The sequence below is a fragment of the Pithys albifrons genome, chromosome 3 (assembly GCF_047495875.1).
Source record: "Pithys albifrons albifrons isolate INPA30051 chromosome 3, PitAlb_v1, whole genome shotgun sequence".
Classification (NCBI taxonomy): Eukaryota; Metazoa; Chordata; class Aves; order Passeriformes; family Thamnophilidae; genus Pithys; species Pithys albifrons.
The window spans coordinates 32323787-32343554 of NC_092460.1; the positions used below are offsets into that span (position 1 = coordinate 32323787).

The 19768-nt window shown below is 40.7% G+C and overlaps 1 protein-coding gene across 1 annotated transcript in view; it reads left to right on the plus strand.

Annotated features, from left to right (window-relative positions):
- LOC139669559 (voltage-dependent L-type calcium channel subunit alpha-1C) overlaps positions 1-19768 on the plus strand; it is a 412800-nt gene that overhangs the window by 261420 nt on the left and 131612 nt on the right. Inside the window, exon 8 of the mRNA XM_071550062.1 lies at positions 1990-2162. Within this exon, the coding sequence (XP_071406163.1) occupies positions 1990-2162 (173 nt within the window). The remainder of the gene's footprint in view (positions 1-1989; positions 2163-19768) is intronic.

Here is a 19768-nt window from a genome sequence, read left to right on the forward strand (position 1 = left end):
GACCCATTTGTTTTAGATGCTAAAATAACAGTTTAGGAGTTTAACAATTGAAACACTGGAAACAGACTTAATAATACATAGATTCATTCAGTGATTGTTTTATTCAGAGTTAATTCCTTAATTTGAATATGGGGCACTGTATCAACCCAAGACAGTGTTATTGAAGCAGAAAATATAACTACTATTGATTAATTTTTTCTAAAATTATTTGTTCATTTCTTATTATTACAGGATGGTTTATTTGTTTTTAATTGTCAATAGCCAAATATCACTCCCACTATGAGAAAAATGTCACTTTTCATTTTTTCCATGCCTTGAAGCCGAGTGGATCCAGAGTTGACTGCGATCTACCTTCACGCCAAAGATGCCAGCATTTCTCTACCTCATTTCCACCTTCATTATCACAGTCCCACGGGAGAGGCTGAGCCCTCAGCAATGTGACAGGGGTGCGGATCACACAGGCACATACCTTGTCAGATACTGTGACTTGAAATTAAGGGCTCATCCTACTTGGAATCTGCTGCAGTGCTGGGTTTTGCACAGCTCATATTATTGAAAGCCTGATCCAAAACCCGTTGAAGTCCATGGAAATCTTTCAGTGAGTTTTGGACTAGACAGAAGGAAAGTACTTCACCTCACTGTTAGAAACCCACCTCCATCTCAGTTACTTGAGATGCAGTCACATGGCACTCATTAACATTTTGGGTGGGATTTTCATAATCCTGTTATTATGCCACCAAAATTAGTGGTAGGCTTCCCGTTTATTTTTGCAGGAGCAAACCTAAGACAAATCCTAGGTGGAGTAGGATTATTTTAAATCATTGCTGACATTCATCAGCAACAGTAATGGAGAATGAATTGGAGTGAATGGTATTAGCTCTTATTTCTAGAAGGAGTGGAGTGTATTATCTGCTGTGTGTGTCTTATGTAGTGATCTGCTTCAGCAGATACAAGACTTGATGCTTAAGTACTCTTGGTCCAGCAATTTTCATAATCATTAAGCTTAGTTTTTGAAATACAAGTGTTAAAACCTGGTTTAGGACACTCAAGAGTCTGTAAATAGAGGTAGGTCAGCATTTCTTGAAAAAAAAAATACTGCTGTATAGGTGTCTGTGAAAGAGGGCAAGTAACAGCACCACAGCCAAAAAGAAGGCAAAGCATCCAGGATCATATCTAAGCAACATGAAATTATTGTTCTTAATCCCTCTGTTTTAAGTCTATATTCCCATTAGTGTTCTTTCATAAAACTGTCATCAAATGTCTACCCTATTTACTTCTTGGCAGATTCTATTAGTTTTGTTTATGTATAATTTATCCTGTTTGTTCACCCAACTTGTATTTGAAAAATACATTTCCTGTCAGATAACAGGCTTGAATACTGAAAGTCTGCAGTAAAACATGGAGGTCTGAGGTTTTAAATATACTGACCAATACTGTGGGTGCAACTGACCATAATTCAATTTGTACAAAATTGCGAGTACAATTAATTACACTTAAATTAACCCAATTTAGTTGTGATTACACATATAATCTTAAAGCAGATTGAATCCTGGCTAAATATTAGAGCCACCATTTCACTCTCCAGATGTCAGATTATTGTCAAACAGTTCATCATTAACCATTATTCAAATAGATATTTGTGGATAACTGTTGAAGAATATCAACTGGTAAAGAATATCATAAAGTATATGGCATTGTACAATATTATACAGGAATGTTACATATGCATTTTATTTGAATTGTCAATCAAGTGTTGAGAATTAAAGGGGAAAAAAGTATTAATCTTTTTCTAAGTATTGATAGAAACATGGACACTCCAGCTGTATCTAGAAAGGATGGTCCATTCATGTGTTTGTCTTGAAAGAGTAGAGAAAGCTGGGTGTGCTACACAGGCTGAGGAGGCTTTCTAGTGGAAATCAATCTAACTCATTATTTTTCCATGTCTTCCTTCCCTCCACCCATGCCCTGTCCCTCCCTCCCTCTTGCTAGGGAGTTTTCCAAAGAAAGAGAGAAGGCTAAGGCTCGAGGAGATTTCCAGAAATTACGGGAAAAACAACAGCTAGAAGAGGATTTGAAGGGATACTTAGACTGGATAACTCAAGCAGAAGATATTGATCCAGAAAATGAAGATGAAGGCATGGATGAGGAGAAGCCTCGAAACAGTAAGCAACTTTCTTCTCTCTCTTGCTGTCTTTCTTTCTCTCTCTCTGTGCCTTTAGCAAGAGAGCCTGTGCCCACCTGCTGTAGTGCTGAGATGGCTTCTAAGGAAGAACAAGTTCTTCCTGAGACATGCACTGTGCTTATACATGATTTCAGTTTAATGCCTGTAGGAAACTGCGGGAGGCAGAAATATGGGTACAATAATTGATATTCTGCAGATCCTCAGAGTTTTGTCTGTGATACTCACATAAGATTCTGATACTAAACAGAAAAGCAGGTCAATACTTGCTGTTAAAGTCCACTAATGAGAAAAGTTATAAAACATACGTGTCTCCTATCCACTCATTTAATTGCAGTTCAGTGTTGCAGGCTGTTTACATGTGGTTGGTACTTAGAAAGCAAAGGTTTCTTAGGCAAAACAGCGCTACAGTGTGGGAGAAGGGCCAAATCAACCCTGTTGTACATTAAGTGGGCCATCTGTAACTCCACTGAAATCAGTGGATTTGTGTTCAATTTTGCCAGCCTGGAATTAAACTCTCAGATATTTCTTGTGAGGAAAATGTTATCTCTTATTCTTCTGTTCTGGAGCTGACAAGATGTTTGTACAAAGTGAAAATTCACCAATCATCGCTTCTTATTAGAAATCCTAAAGAAGGAAGGGCTTGAAGAAAGCAGTGCTTCCCTACATTTAATTACCTTTATTGAATCTTCTCCTTCCACTTTCTCTTTTACCAATACAGGCTGCATAACACTTGAGAAACAATTAGCAGTTATCATTGCTGGTTGTGCACTTCGGAAATGTCAGACTTGGAACCTCTACAGAGTTACACAGTTAATGGACACTTGCTCTACTCTTAGCTTTTATTGCAGGAATGAGCATTTTCTTTGATTTTGGAAGAGAAGACATGAAACATTTCCCTGGAGATCATCCTTCCTACCAAACAACCAAAATCCATGGGATGATCCAATCAGAAACATATATTCTAGTAATGGGAAGATTGGACATGGGAAAGTTGTGCCTTTCTTGCTTTAGCAAGATTTTTATCAGATGTTCATGACCTTTTGGGGAATAAGCACTATTGCTGCCAGAAACAAAACTGAAGTTCTTCTAGAAAAAAAAAGTGAGGTCATTAATATCAGGTTATAGCCGTGATACTTAGGTTTCTGGACTTGAAGGAATTGCTGTGGTGACTTGCTCACACTTTCCCCACATCAGATTATTTTGATTTTTATGGTGGTGTCTTCATAGGTCATGTCTCTTACTTTCACAATTTAACCTCAATAATCATTCAGAAATTAATTCCTTATTCATGAACAAAATTTGCTGCTTTGTCCCATACAATACGTGAATATGTCAGATGTAGATTCATTGCACAGGCTGTTGAGTGCAGTCATTCTGTATTTGATCTACCCAGCTCCTTTCATGGATGGTAATGTTAACAACTGAAAGATGGTGCATCGCCAGTTTGTTTTTTGTTCTTCCTGTTCAGTTAGGCTTGTAAGGCATGATTTATAAAAATTAGTCCTCTTTCATCTGACAAGTTGTCTAGAATTTTTCATGGTTGGCTGTTAATTATAGAATTACCTATTGTTAGCAAACTGACTTGTTTCCCATTTCTTTTCCAAACTACTAATGAGTGCAGTGTCTACGATGCCACTGGTTCCAAGTGTCAGGTCTAAGGGCAGTTGTTGTTGACTAATCCCTTGTATAGAGCACATTCTCTGTGAATTTGTGGCTTTGGGGTACATTATCCATTTTTATTACATGCAGACAGGCTTGGAAACAAACACCTGCACTCTGCAGTGCCTGGGACTGAACAGGAGAATTACACCTTTGTACAGGACACAGAGAAATGCTGTGGACTGATTTGGGCCATGTTCTGGGGACAATGGTCATGCTAACAAAAATTTCTGCACAAGAGAATGGCAGAGACCAAGCAGACAGGTTCCTGTGAAGTTTATTCGCCTATTCTGATATATGTGCCCCACTAGAGCAGGCACTAACTATTCTTAGTGTCTGTGGCCTGTGTCTACGAATACCTAATTAATCCTCCTTTTAGCTTTGGTGTGCTATCCAGTGCTGTATCTTGGTCTCCCTACCACAGGTTTTTCTGACTGTGTATGCAAAGGGTGTCTCTGAGCCATCCCAACCTACTCAGGTTCTGCAGTCTAGTTTAATAACCAGCTCTGACAAGGTCTGTCTGCTGTCCCAAAGCTGAGTCACATTGCAGATGTGAGGCTTCATAGATCTGCTAGAAATTGGGTTGAAAGAACACTGAGTCAGAAAAGCTGAGATATAGAGGCCCTTTCTTTAATGGCTTCAGCTGCAGATAATTCCACAGGAAAGGTACTGTAAGTGACAGGGTATTGTGTTTGGGATATGGTTTTTGGTGTGTTAACTACTGTGTTGAATGTTTTGGCTTTCATGCCAGCAGTCAATCACCAGTAGGGTTAATCTGAGAGAGAAACATGGTAGTAATTCTCTTCCAAAAGCTATCTACAAAATAAGCTCCAACTGTAAGGGACAGATGGCACAGTTGTAAATTCCCTCAGGAATCCCTTTGGCTTGAGTGCTCCCAAGACATTTGAATCCCACCTACCAGCAGTCCAAGCTTGCATCACCAGGATTCCAATGTCTTCCTTGCTTTCTTGTGTTTATCTCAGTTGCCTCACATGCACCTTCAGTGTGCTTTCTGTTCAAGTGCTCTTCAAAGCTCACTGCTTTCTATCTCTAGTACAACATCCTGGACTCCACAGATGAGTGTTCCTGCCCCTTTCCGGCACACCTTGTTCAGTGATTAATTACTGTTGACATTTAAGGTATCAGCCCTGAGATTTCAGATGGCAATTCACTGAAGTGCACAAGGCAGTTCAGGCCTCCTTAAGCTGCTGGCTCAGCTCAGTAAACTTCAGAGGTGTCTTTGCATCAGTTCTATTGTACTGATGCTCAAGAGACATGCTCCTGCCTGAACTCCGACAGTGATTCACACTGTTACTTTGAAGAAGTCTCATCAGTTTTTGCTTCTTTGATTTTTCCCCTGGAGGTGTTTTGGAGGCTTAGAGGGGTGCAGTTAATAAAGAATATCAGAATAGTTCAGAATTTTAATTAAAATATACTTATTAAGCTAGAGACTCGGCTAGCTTAAGGTCTGAGATTCAGCAGTTTACACCATCTGCGCCCTGACCCAGGTAGTCTACATAAACTGAAGCATCCCAAACACAGAGAACATATGTTTCCAGTCTCTTCTCTGTCCTTGGCAGCTGCAGAGTCAGGTTTTGCTGTCTTCATACTTTGTAGAGTGCTGCCTGTTTGTCAGCATGGGAACTGCCTCCTGTAAAACAGAGAACACAAGGTGGAAGGAAAGAGAAACTCACTTGCATTCCTTTTTGGTTTGACTGCCTGTGACAGTCCTTAGGGCTTCATTGGTCATGGGTTTTTTACATGCTGCTGCTTTCCTGAAGCTGTCACACCTTCCCCTAAGTCTCATTGGGTATTTACAGCCCTTAATGAAATTATCAAGTCCAAGGTCTACAACAGTGAGGACCTTAGTGAAGGGAAGGGTAAGAAGGGAAAATTGCAGCCAGAGTCAGACAGTCTGTGAAGCCTTTAGTTGTTACTCTCCATAGCAGAGGTCTTGGCATTCTGCTGAGGTAGTTTATTACTAGTCATCACTCACATGGATTGAGGGACATTCACAAAACAGGCTGCATTAATTCTCTGTGTTTTGGGGAAGTACCATGTTTAAGGCAGTTTTTCCATGTTGTTTGCAAACATGATTTTGCCAATACGACAGATGTGAGGTGGGAAATGTGAAAAAGGCTTCTGAGGGCTGTTCGTGCTGATGGTTTTCTTCTGTGCTCTTTCCCTGATGGGCATTCTGCATGGGAAGAAAACATTAGTTTGACAGAGGGGAGAAACACATGTCATGGCACAAAGCAGCTACTGAATTTCAAATTAGATGATACCAAAGAGAACCATCCCTCCTGTTGCCACAGTTACTGTGAATTGAACCTTTTTTCCCCCTTCCTGAGTGGGGTCTGGAATGCATCTGTGTTGCTGTGGGCAGAATCAGGAAACCTCAATCCAACCCAGATTCTCCTCCTATTGAAATTAGTTGGCAAAGCTCCCATTGACTGCAGTGGGGTTACGAACAAGCTGTGGATGGGCAGGGAGAAGTAATTTGATGTTTCTGACTGCTCAGATTTTGTTCTCCCTCTGTTTCCTTCTATTTCAGTTCTATTTGGTGCCACTACCTGTGTGAGTGTGACCTCACTAATGTCAACTGAGTCCCTAAAAGTAACAAAGCCCACTGCTTGCCCCGCAATCTCATAAAAAGCATTTTGTGACTCAAGACAATTTATTCTCCTAGTTAGTCATATCCAAGGTAGTGGTGTAAATTCAGGAGTCATTTGCAAGTAGCTTAGCCTACTAAAATTTAAAGTCTAATCATACTCCAAGGCCCCTTGTAATGGAACTGATGGCTGTAGATAATCAGGTTTCAATGTAGCACAGCAGGGAAAAAAACAGTACAAATCAATGTGTTGCCTATCAAAATCATATAACAATCCTTCAGATAGTATGTTAAAAACTGAAATGTATGGGAAGGGGATTGACTGCACATATGTGCAGATTTATGCCTCAGTTAAATCAGAACAGAACCCAACTGGAGAGAAAAAGGCATAGAAATACAGGCAGGTTTTAAAATACATTTAAAAAACTAAGCTGTTTAAAAAGAAATAGTCTTCAATCTTCACCGCATTTTTTAAGTACCTTAGTTGCCTTTGGAAATGTTTGTCAACATCTGAGTTTACTACCTTTAAGGAATCAACAGCAAACAAACTTTTTGGTGGACCACAGATTTTGTCCCACTTCTACAACCAGTGTTACTTGTGAACCTCATCATAACTAGGCAGTAAAGTGCATTTACTCACAGGTTTCTGAGAGTATTCCCTAGAAGAAAATTATTTTGAGAAAAGGACAATTTTTTCAGCAGCTAAAGCAATATTTTAGAAGAAATTGGTACCTCTAGGACCATAAGAACTTTGGGGAAATCTGTCTTTCATGGAAACACTCCATGCTTCTGCACATCGGGCCATAAATGAGAACAGGAATGGTGGTGGTTCAAACAGGAGAAGAATTTTAGAACTCTGGAACTAGAAACCTCAGTAACTTTAACCCAAACAGGGTTTTGTTCCCAAGGGTTTCAATAGTAGTTTGACTTTACTACATAACAGGAATAAAAGCATGACCACCTTTCTCTGAAAGTTCAGGCATTTTAGGATTTATCTATCCAATTTCTGTTGACTTGACTTCCTTCTGCAAAGTCAACTTATGTACCACAAGGAGACTCTGTTGAGTTCAGTGAGGTTATGTACCAAATACCTACCACTGACTTTAATAAAATCTGTCACTAAATCCTGTGCAACCCTTTGGGAAAAACTGGTGATTTGAAGCTCTTGGATGGAGAGAGCTTTGTGTACAGATCTAATCATGATACCAAAGGTAAAAGAACACCAACTTTTTCAATTTGTACATTTAGTAGTTTCATATGTCAGCTTCCTCAGTGACCTCCAAATCATGTGCTTAGTGTACTGAGAAGGAAATAGCTTATTACTTTCAGCCTGAAATAAAATATCACAGTGCTGTGGGATAATGTCTAAGGTAGGAAGAACATAATAGGATTTTCTGGGACTTGGTTACGGGCTAAAATTTCAGGGTGGCCTAAAAACTCTTGGTACATTTTCTGTGATGAAATTTGATGTAGAAGTGCACACCTGGGGAATTAATATGGAAGGTGCAGGGAGGGAAATAAGAGTGTATGTATTTACAAGATACCCATTTTAAATCTGCTCTTGACCATCACTACCTTCAAACTCCTGTCTTGTTACTGTACGAGCAAAAAGATGGTGTTCTGTTTAACAGAACATGCTTGAGCTTGTCTATCAACGGCAAGTTTGTTCACCCTGTATTACTCTAGTTTCATCCACAGAATCTGTCCCAATGTGTGTCACATACACATGGAAGGACATGGGCAACCACTCCTTGACAGGCAGGTACAGGTTGATCCGTTAGAGGATTTTTGGCTATTGTCAAAAAGCAGTAAAAAAAACCCAAAACAAACAAAAAAAACCCCACCACATAGGGTACTTCCATGTCATTTAAGATGATCTAAGCAAAAGCTCTCAGAGGCACAGGCTGGAAAATGAAACCTTTATCAGTTTAATTCCTCCACTACCAGTTGGTGGTTTGAGAATGGCATTGTGCAACATGGCTGCATTTTCCTTTCCATGTGTAAATACAAGGAAATCAATGCCAGTGTTGTAAAATGATTAATTATCTGTCAACATCTCATCTAAAGAGGAAGAAAGCACAGTCTCTTCTCTTTTATCATTGTCCACTCATGTGGAAAATAATCATCTGGTAACCAAGAAGAGATGAGCTGCAGTGCCAACAATTTGTAGGCATTTCACATGGGCACATGGTAGGTATTTCACAGGGAGTTTAGTAGCTGGGATGGATTTATTCTCTTTCACCTGGAGACAAAGAGACAAAAGAAGTACATTTTGGTGTTCACTGCACCACCAGTTTCTTCTAGGAAAAAAACCTCCATGTACTCAGCTGCAGAGGTTCCAAAGCATGGTTTGCTTGGACAGTAGTGAAGGCAACTCCCAAGTGTGTGCTGTGCCCAGAGTGTGCTCTGCAGAAAACAGTCCCAGTGGCATTTTCCTGCCTTGTCATCTTTTGAAGTAGCTCACAGGCTGCTCTTAATATAAATACTACAGTTTGAGGATGCATAATAAAAGACCCTTGTTAAGTGATAAGTCAGCTTTGTTTTTGTTGTGTGGTTCTTCATAGAGAAGCTCAGGTTGCAAAACGCAGCATAGGTTTGTGCTACAGATGTCAGGCTTGGGTCTATAATTAGCATGCTGCCTAGAAAAAGCTTCTGGGACATTAGTTCTTACACTAGGCTGAATCACTCCTGCAATCCTTAGGCAAAAATGGTACTGGAATTCCTGGGGATATTGCCTGGGTAAGGACTTGGGCTCCAATCTGTTTCATTTAAGGTCAGGAACAAAACATGCAAATGTCAGCACTTGAAAATATTGCCCAATGTGAGGTCTTGATGCACCAGAGTCTTCTCAGTGCTCACACATGACTTCAATATTGTGTAACTGTTGTCCACCAAAGGCAAAGTGTGAGGTATTTGGGATCTGGAAATACTTACAGGACTAAGTAGTCCAGATAGTACTGTTTGCCCAGTGCATAATTCCACTGGCTAAAAGTTGCTCTCCTAATTGTACTGATGGAAATGCAGGATCAGACCCAGATGAACTTTTATATCCTAAAAAGGAAAAGCAACATATATCAGAAAAGAATAAGAAAGCATTTGTGAGGCTTTGTAGAGACCCTGCAGATAGCTGTAATAGCAGAGTACAGAGGGCAAAGATATTCAGCAATGTAGGTGAGAGAAAGTGAGGCTGCCATTTCCAAGTGTCATTTTCATTGTGTAACTTTCTGTGCAGTTGAAGTAACAAAGAAAGATCATTTAGTTTGATTCTTCTTCTACCTTTGCCCCAAGTTCCATCAATGTCATCAAAACTATGATACCAACATCTGGCTTTTTCCTACTGGAATAAAACCAGAACTAAGAGTAGACTCTCCCTCCTGACTCTCTTCACTTGCTGCTTTCTTTTTTTTTATTGTGAGTGAAAAGTCAGGGAAGCAGTAGGGCCTTGTCCTTCAATGTTTTGTCTTTCTGCCCATTTCTGAGAGGAAATACTTAGGAAAAAATAAACCTCCTCAGCAAAATGAAATTTAAAACTTTGGGGTTTAAATTATGCTTAAAAATGCTTGAGCTACAGCATTGACTCTTGAAATATGTATGCAGGTTAATATTTGGAGAGGGGTGAAATCCTGTTCTGAACTCTTTTGTCTAATGCTTTTTAGAAAGGCACAAGAAGGCTAAATTATGTTCTCAGGGTGAGCCACCCTGTCAGTGCCAGTGACACAGTTTCTCACACCATTCTTTGCTCTCTGATCAGACTTCTGACCTTGGAGTGTATCACATAATGCATTTACAGGTTTGAACAAGGGTGAGTTTGAACTATTTTCCTTCTCTGGGAATTCACCATAGTCATGTTAATCATTTTAATAAACACAGTTTTCTTGTTTCCCTGAATGCATGGATGGTTGACTCCATGTAAGTTAATCAACAGGTCTGGTTTTTATTAGTAATATAATTTAATAACCCAGCTTTCATCAAAACACAGCTTTTAGGGTCATTGTTCTGTAGATTTCTCAACTTCCCAGTATGTCTTTTTCTGGCTGAAAGGAAGCTTTGATCATAAAACAAAAGGCAAGCAACCATTTGAAAACCTTCTTCCCCTTCCTTCTCTGCTGATGTTATTGCTGAGAGTAGGTAAATCCCATGTAACCAAACAAGATGTAGAAGCAGTCCAGCTCAAGCCTGCATTTTCTGTCAAAGCACAGTGTGGAGAAAACAATGTTTCCTTTGAACAGAGAGCAAAAGATGATGCTGGTAATTCAGGAGGCCTCAGGACAGAAGCTGTGGCCAATTACAACCTGTAATTCAGGAGTAATTTGTTCCAATATAGCATCAGAAGACCTGATATCAGTTAGTGAAGGGAGTAAAGCATTTCTGAGAATTAGAGCAGAGTAACTCCTGTGTTTGGGAAAGATAGACTAAATTCAGACATGTTCCTGACTCCAGCAACCAGCTTCTTGAGTGAGTGCTGGTTAATAGAGACCGCTCTGTCACCCCAAGGAGGTCACTGTGATGAGCACCAGACCTCTGTGTCACTTTTGCATGAAAGAAGGGATCCCAGTGTTGGGACCAGACTCCAACATTGTGCTGATTTCTGCCCACAGGCTTAATTGTTCTTGTTCTTTTGCAGGCATCAAAACTTACAGAATTTAGATTACTTACCAGGCTGCTGTAATTCACATCTGGGAAAACCTCTTCCTATAATGTCCTCTTTGAATGAAAAAATTTTGTGGTGATCTCCACACGCTCCTGCTTTTTGCAGTTGAGGATCTGACTTGTGTTGTTCAATTTACAGATTTTTCCATCTTCACCCTTCCCTGGTTCTTGTAAACTTGGAGCACAAACAACATTACACTGAGAAGTGCTGGAGCAGTGATGTGTGACCAGCCACAGCATACAGAGACTGACAATAATGTTGATAGGGCATTAAGTTTATCTGCTATAAAAGCTATTTCCCTAGCAAAGACTGTCTAATGAGATAACACCTCTGTTTGCCTGCTGGAAGCAAGACTTACACTTATGTAAGAATCCTTTTATAATACTATAGTATATGTTCCATAAAAATATCTTTGAAGGTAAGGCTTTAGAGGGAATCCATTGTTTATATAGCTGGGGAAGACAACCTTTCTGCAAATAAATTAAGCTCTATGTGCCCCATTGGCAAGTACTTCTTGAAGCTGTCAAGATTAATTCACTGACATTGTGATTCCACTTCTCAAGAGAGGACTTTAGTCTGTGAGAAAACTGCCTTTGCCCTACCTTCTGATGAATTGCTGTATTTCCCATGGTTACAGAGGCACAGAAAGCATTCAGTACCAGGATCTTCACAGAAAATTTTTGTAAGAAATGTCACAACCCCCTAATCTCAGTATTCATGGAGCAAGACCATTTTTTAATTTATTTTTTAAGTAGATGCCTAAAGTGTGCACTGAAATCTTTGTCAGACCAGTTGTAAAGTGGTTTTAAAACTATGGAGTATTGAGCAGTTCCTGCTGAAGTCAGTGAGAATGACCTGTGAGAAATGTTTGAAAATCAGTTATCATTGCAGATGTAGCTTCAAGAGCTCTTCATTGAGAAGAAAGGATTGGTGAGAGCAGGAGTGATAGCAACTGAAATCCTGAGCATTTGTTTGATGTGGTATAAAGAACTGTCAGGAGGGAGACTGTGTGTTCAGTAATGGTAGCTGAGGGACAATAAGCATGTGTTTGGAGTTAGAAACAACTGTTGGGGATAAGAACTAGTTGTATTACAGTAATACCAGCCAAGATCAAAGCCACAGTGTGTCTGGAACTGTATATACAGAAATTAAAAGTATGTGTATGTGCCTCCTTTTTACAGGAAACCAAAGCGAGGAAATATGGGTTTCAGCTGCCTAAACTTATTAATCTAGTGCCAATTTAGACACTTTATGGTACCCAAGACCTTCACTGTGAACTGACAGATAAAGTGTATGGTAGCTGAGGCTTGGGGTCTTCCAGTGTGGTGGCTGGAAGGGAATATCCCAGGTGGGATGTCCAAAATGCCATCCAGCATCTCAGAAGAGGCAAATGAGTGTGGTTAGTCCAAAGACAAGTAGGAAAAGTTTACTACAAGTAGAACCTTCAATATGGATCTCACAAGCTGAATGTCTTAAAAGTCCTCTTTGTAGATAGGAGAATGTGATGGAACTGACTGTAACAGAAATTGCTCTGATACAAGAATTTTTTTCCCCCTTGGTCTAAGTGTGTATTCATCATGACCTTTCTACCTCTTTGTCTTCCCTGATGTATTATGTGTTATAACTTGAAGATTCATGTGCATGAAGGTAAATACTGGGGCCCAGACCTTGTATTCCTTGGCCCAGACCGAGTTCTGTTTGGAAGGGCTCAAACCAGGAGGTCCCTAAGATGCCAGAACAGACTGAGGGAGGCAGGAGGTGCACTGGCAGAGCTCTCCCTGGGAAACTCTCATACCCTCTCCTGACTGCAGGGTAGCTTGGCTATCTTAATTCCCAAGCAAGCACACAGGAAGGCAGAGGTAACAGTATTTTGTTCTAAGTGCAGGTGGGGTTAGAACACTGACCCTGCTGGTGTGATGAAGGCAGTGCAGTGGAGCAGCACAATGGGCAGTAGCTGACAGGAGGCCTGAGGCTTTGTGCTGCTCCTGTGGCAAAGCTTGGAGACAGGGAATCTGGGCAGCAGCACACAGCTGAACCAGTGTATGTGTAACCAAACTGGTGACCAGTGCTAGAGCAGCTGAGGAGAAGGGACAGCTGTGGGTGGCATCCAGTGCTTTGGGAAGCCTGGGAAGTTAGCAGCAGGGACCCTGGTGCAGGCATGGCTCCAAGGGAGCAGCAGTCACACCCTCTGTGCCTGTTCACTTCTGCTTATAGGGTGAGAAAATTCCCATCCACTTCAGAGTCTGCTAATAGGATAAAAATCTCTGGTTGTATTTGCTCCTGGGAAGAAAAGCAGCTCTCTCCATCCCAGTTATCTCATAAACACCACCAAGCCTGTAGAGGTGGGGGAGGAAGGAAACTGTTTCCAACTGGGGAACTGAACTGAAAATAGCTGTGGCACTGAGTCTGCCTGCTGATTACAGCAGCTCTTCAGCTAGCAGGATTGTAGAGATAAATCAACAGATTAGAGAATTGGCCTTTCAGAATTTGAGGACTAAATTCGAGTTCGGCTTTACGGCCCACAGGTCTTTGTAGGACTTCTCACACCCTCATTTCCACTTACAGAGTTCACAAACCACAGCAGGATGCATCTCATTTCTCCTTTTCTGCTTGAGAAAGGACTGCACTCAGACATGTCCCTCTAAGTGCAAACTATAAAGGTCTTGTACTGGACACAAAGGAGTGCCTTTAGATCAGGAGGGGGATTTCACCAACTACATTACAATCAGTAGGGCAGGCTGAAGTAGCAGAAGGGTTAAGCATCAGCACAAGGATGCAGTGGCAGAGCTGCGTGGATACTCACAGATGTGCAGATCAAAATATAAGTGTATAATCTAGCTGTGTGAAGAATGACAGGCAGAATAACAGGGCTATGCCAGGTCACAAATGACTTGTTTTAACACAGCTGTGTGAGGGAAGCTTGCATAACACCTGCCCACACTAAGCTCAGCTCAAGCTGTTGTTATCAGTCCCTCACTCTCCTGCATGCTAGAAGTATTTGCAAACTAGGAATCTATTATTTCAAGGCCACTATAAAATGACTGTTTCTTTGGCTCAGGGTAATTGACCTATTCTCAATGCCCTGCTCAAGAGGTATGAAAGCTTTAATTACAGGTTTGACAAGCTGACTTTAAGGGCAAGATTCTTTAACTTCAATTCTTTGCTTTTCTCCTGGCTGCACAGTAACACACAGCCTGCCCAGCTAGCATGTCTCATGCTTCTGACTCATATGATATTGTGATAATAGTGTCTAGTATCAGACTAGTCATTATGTTAGCAAAAGTGTCTGAAAGAACACCACATGCAGGAGCAGCACACAAAATCCCAAGCATTTTATTTACTAGGCACAGAAGAAATGTAGCAGACTAGGGTTTCCAAACAGAATTTTAGGCACATTTTAGAACAGGAGAGGTGAGTTCCATTTCAGATCATGAAGCTGAATAAAATCTATTCAGTGTGATCCATGAATACAACTACAGGGGTCCAGTGATTTCACAGAGCCCTGGCTCTGGAGTGACCTAAATCTTATTTGTGTGATACAGTATCTGTTCATCAGAGAACTTAATTGTTTGACTGTTCACCATCAAGGAAGGCATCATCCAGAAGCCTTCTCACACACCTCACATGAATGCTGCTATTAGAAAATGTCTGCACTTGCTGGGAATTCATCTTGTTCAGGCACTGCCTGTGCAATGGGACTGTTCAGATGGACAGGACCTCACTGCTCTCTTTTCTTGATAATATTAATGCTTAAATATTTTAAGCACTGCTTCTAAATTAAGTCTTCCCAGATACAAGAACCATACACCACTCCTCCAGCTTGCAGAGTGGTATTCAGATGAAAATTCTCCGTCACTTTCCTACAGTCCCTTCACCTGTGGCCCAGCCTTTACCCCGCCCATCCTTTGAAATAATAGAGACCAATTTCTCCCTCACATTCACTTTTCCTTTTTTTTTTTTTTTGTGATGCCAACAAGGCCCAGCCTGGAGGAGTAGAGTTTCTTTCTTCTATACCAGTATAGTCCTCAGAGAGACGTACCTTCTCACTGGCACAATTCCTACCAAAGTTCCCTGGTTAGAGGAGTGCAAGCTCCCTCTGGGAAGAATGTCCACTGTGAGCTACCAGGGAATGACTTACCACCCACTGCACCATCCAAACAGTCCCTGCTGTCCTGACCTATCCTCTTACATGCTTTAGCACTCAAATTGTAGGCCACTCACAGAGTTTTCAGGCATCACCCACCTTGAAATGGCTTTTGGCAGGCAGGAATGGCATAAAACAGCCAGAGCTGTGCCTCAGTCACTTTGAAGCTTAGCAGTCTAGGTGTAAAGCAGACACCAAGACTCCCTGGAGAGTTTCTGATGACCTAAGCAGATCAAGCTGGAAGTAGCTTCTGTAATTTTTTTTTCTTCTCCTGGACTCTGCAGGGAAGATGGATTCACAGGGCTGTGAACTGAAAGAATAAAGATGCTGTTGCTGAAGTAGAGATCCTCATCAAAGCTACTGCCTCATCACCCTGGTGTATATTTGTATGGGTGGGCAGATGCAGAAGTTCCCCCAGGCACAGAAATTGCAGAAATCACATGGGCTGCTTTAAAACCACATTTGTGTTTAAAACCTATGCCCTGGCTATTTTTATTAATAATGATGCCAGGGAGAAATATGAATAACTTTGTGATTATTGGAGATACAAAACCAACCAAAGTAGAGTGATTTTGTCTTTTAGTTGTTGATTTTGCTGTCTTGAGGGCACTTTCTTTGTGGTTAGTGATTTTGTTCATGATCAATGTTTCTATCACTTCCCAGCTCATTATCTACAGTGTTTTCAGCTCCCATACCCCATTTCTAATGCTCCTGCAGACCAGCCTCTGATAATGGAATCCCTCTGGTTTTCAAGGGAGACGCTCCTGCTTTTTGTGCCCATATATCATTTTGTGGGGTCGTTTCAGGCACATTTGATGGCACTGCTGCTTGTCCTGAGTTCCTCTGTTAAAAATTATGAAGAATGGGAGTGAAAACTTGTAGAACCATTAAGAATGTGCTGTTGTGATTTGTTCACCATTGTGAAATACTGTTGGAAGTGTCATAGATCCCCGGTTGTTTTGCCTTTCCTTCATTAAGTCTATCCATGCTTGAATTGCTTCAGAAATCTGGGGAGAACCAAGAGTTTGCTAAAAAATATTATGCTGACTCTAGAAACTTACACTATAAACCATGTCCCATCAAGTAAATGCCGTGCACTTTGGCTCCTTATTTGTTGCTCCAAGCAAGGCAAACAATGCAAGTCATTTATCACACAAGAAAACCAGTTTAGGATGTCATAGGAGTATCTCGATTCAGGAGACAGACATCTTTCAAGACCTGTTCTGGTAGCAGCTCTGTCACTCTGTGACCCAGCCCATCTGTCCTTCTTCAGCCACAGGGATTATGAGAGTTACTTCCATTGCACTTGCCAAAAATACTCTGCAGTGAATGGACTCCTATCACAGTCTTAGGTGTTTGCTCAGCAGTACCAGCAGTTACCCAGGGAGAATGCTCTGCTTGCCCTTTTAGCAGAGTTAGACTCCTTCTGTAAAGTTTATTTTTGGGTGAGTCCCACATCCTGTGCTTCCACAATACTCTGAGATACCACAGGTTATGCAAAGAAAAGCTTTGTCCTTCAGGCAGGGAAATGCAAAGATGATTTTAAGTCCTTTCTTTCAAATACAGAAAAGAACATGTGTGAGGCTGGCAAAGGCTGTCTCTTGGCAGGACCAGGAGTCCGACTGTGCCCGTTACGTGGTCCTCTGTGCAATGTGCATTCCACTCACTGGCTGAAATGAACAAATATTTATGGAACACAGCATATTACTGTCAATATCGCTATAAAAAGAAGCAAAATGGCAGCTGTTCAAAGTGGCTGATGAGTTTGTTACACTAAAATAAGTCTCAGGAAGATTAATTAGTAGCAAGGTAATGCATTCATAGGTGTGCAGTGGTCTGCATGTGGTAATGACAGATCTGTTAATCACAGGCCTGCACAATTAATACATTTCATTCTCTCCCCTGTTCCTCTTTGTGTATGGTATAAATCTACACAGCCCATGGCTATATCCCCTCATGGTATGTATGGACATATGTTGACATTCTGGAAAAAGAGAAGGACAAGTGAAAGCAAGTCTTTTTATATAAAAGATATATTTTGCAATTTCTATTGTAAAATCTATAATTTATCTAGCAATGAAAAGTTTCATGATATGATCCTCCATCTCAGTATTGGCAATGTTCCTGCTTTGTACTTCTCCATTTAGTAAAGCTGTGCCACACTTCATCGGTCCCTTGTGATGCAGGTCCAACGCCCAGCCTGGTTTTAGTGCAATGACAGGTCTTGTTGCTAAACACTGGCTGGGGTGTCTTTGCTGCTCATTCACTGGTGTAAAAGCCTTTTTACCAAAAGCCTTTTCCTGTTTAACTCAAGTAGATACAACTGGCAATCACTTAATGGCTGTTTATTCCTATCCTGGGTTCTCTGGCTGACCTTGAGTGAAAGTGTTAATCAGCCTCACACCCACCCCTTAAAACTGCCGTCATTTGTATGTAATCAAAAAGTAGATTATGCAAAGTGTATGTATTACATGCATTTAATGTAATATATACATTGTAATATGTTTAATGTAATTTATATTGTGTATATATATTGTATATAGTGTGTAATACTGTCCACTATGAGTATTGACCTCTGAGCCCTTGGTAATCATTTTCCAAGTATTTTCACAATTTTTCTGGACCTTTTTTTTTACTGTGCTAGATTTATTGATGCATTCTGTCTAATTTTGGGAGGTTTGTTACTACCAAGACCCTACATATAGCTCAAGTTCTCTTCCCTCTTCTTCTGCAAAAGGTTTTCTTTTACAGAACTCCTTTTCAAAGAAGAAAACACCAGGGAATTCCCTAATCATACCTAGTAAATTTTCCAGATAAAATCAGGAAATCTAGAGAAAACTAATCTCTTACCTCTGCCATTTACCTTCTGCATGCTGCTTGCGTTTAAAAGCATACTCACTGATTGTTCCCAAGACACTGTATTCATGTAGCAGAATGAAAGCTGGATCTTATTTAAATGAATAAGATGAATGAGTCCAGGATATCTAAAACAGGCAGTGGGAAGAGGAAAGCTAGGCAATATTCACGTATTAATTAAAATGACATCTCTCCACCAAAAAAAAAAAAAGAGTCAGTTGATATTCTGACAGCTGCCCATAGACTCATTCATGAAATGATGGGCATGAAAGGCACCATGGGAAGCAGGGGTTTTACCAAAGTCATTCACTCTATGCACGTTCTGTTAAAGGAAGCAGCCTGGATATTGCAATTTATTCTTGTTGTGCTTGATGGGAAAAGAAATCTTAAATCCCAGCTGGAGTATTCACAGGACTACTTTGCTCTTTAGATTTGCTTTACAGTTCTGCAGAGTCACGCTTGGGAGACATTAACATCAGTAATAACTATAGTACTTAGCACTTATTGTAATGTGTTTCATCTGCAGATCTCAGAGAGATTTGCAAGGTGAGTGCAGAATTACAATCCCCTTGTTAGAGAAACTGAATAGATACATAGAAAGGCTTGGTCATATGGCCAGGGTGACACAATATGGTGAAATGGTCGTGAGGCAACTTCAAGTCTTTCTCATCTCAAATGCCAGCATGGGCAAAAGGGGTTAATTAGACCAATATTTTGCAAAGTCATTCAATACCAGTAGAAATTAGTGTGTTGGAAAAATTGGAGTCTAAGTGGGGATATACCAAACACAATCAAGTACATTATTGCTTTTTTAAATCTGAAAAACAACTACAAGATTCTTTCAAGATGAATTAACGTACTGTTGGATAGACAAGCTGCTTCAAGTCAGGTACGTAACCCAAGAACATAAGGTACATGCCCAAGCTGTCCATACAGTTGAGGGACATACCTGCATGGCATTGAGAAAACCTGTGGCAGGAATGTATCTGCCTGTGTAGCCTAACTCAAACAGCTAAATCAGAGCTGTGAAGTCAGGTAATGTGAATAGCCTCTGATGTATCCGGTTCTAAAATTAATGCCGAGATCTGCAAGGTCACATGGTAATATGTTCCGTTACAAGCTGTGAAAAGTTTATGTTTTGTCTTTGTTTCTGAAACTGGGCACCCTTTGCCCAGACAGGATCTTCTCTGGGTCTTAAATTGTCACAGTATCAAAGTGACGTTCAGCAGTAAGTGTGGCAGCATTATATAATCCATGGAAATAAATCTGAATATTAGAATTACTTCCACTGCTAAGATGACAAAGATTTCATGAATGCAAGATGCAACAGTAGTAATGATTATTTCTGAACTAGGAAGCAAATGTTATTCTCCCAGTGTGTAAGGGGGAAATTGTCTCAGGACTGCACACAGAAGGGTATTTGCTTGTGCCAGCTTTCTGTTTCAGCGGTTGGCTGTCTTTTGGCAACCTGCCATCTAATAATTCATTGCATGCCCATGGGGCATTTCATTGGAGGGGGGACATATGTTAGTGCAAGAGTAGAGCTGATATCAGTGCTTGATGCCAGTGACATGGAACAGAGGTTCTCAAAGGGTCTTGCACGTCTGTCTGTCTAGTCAGTCACAGACTGCAGACTCTGCCCTTATTTCTGTCTATCTGTTAGGT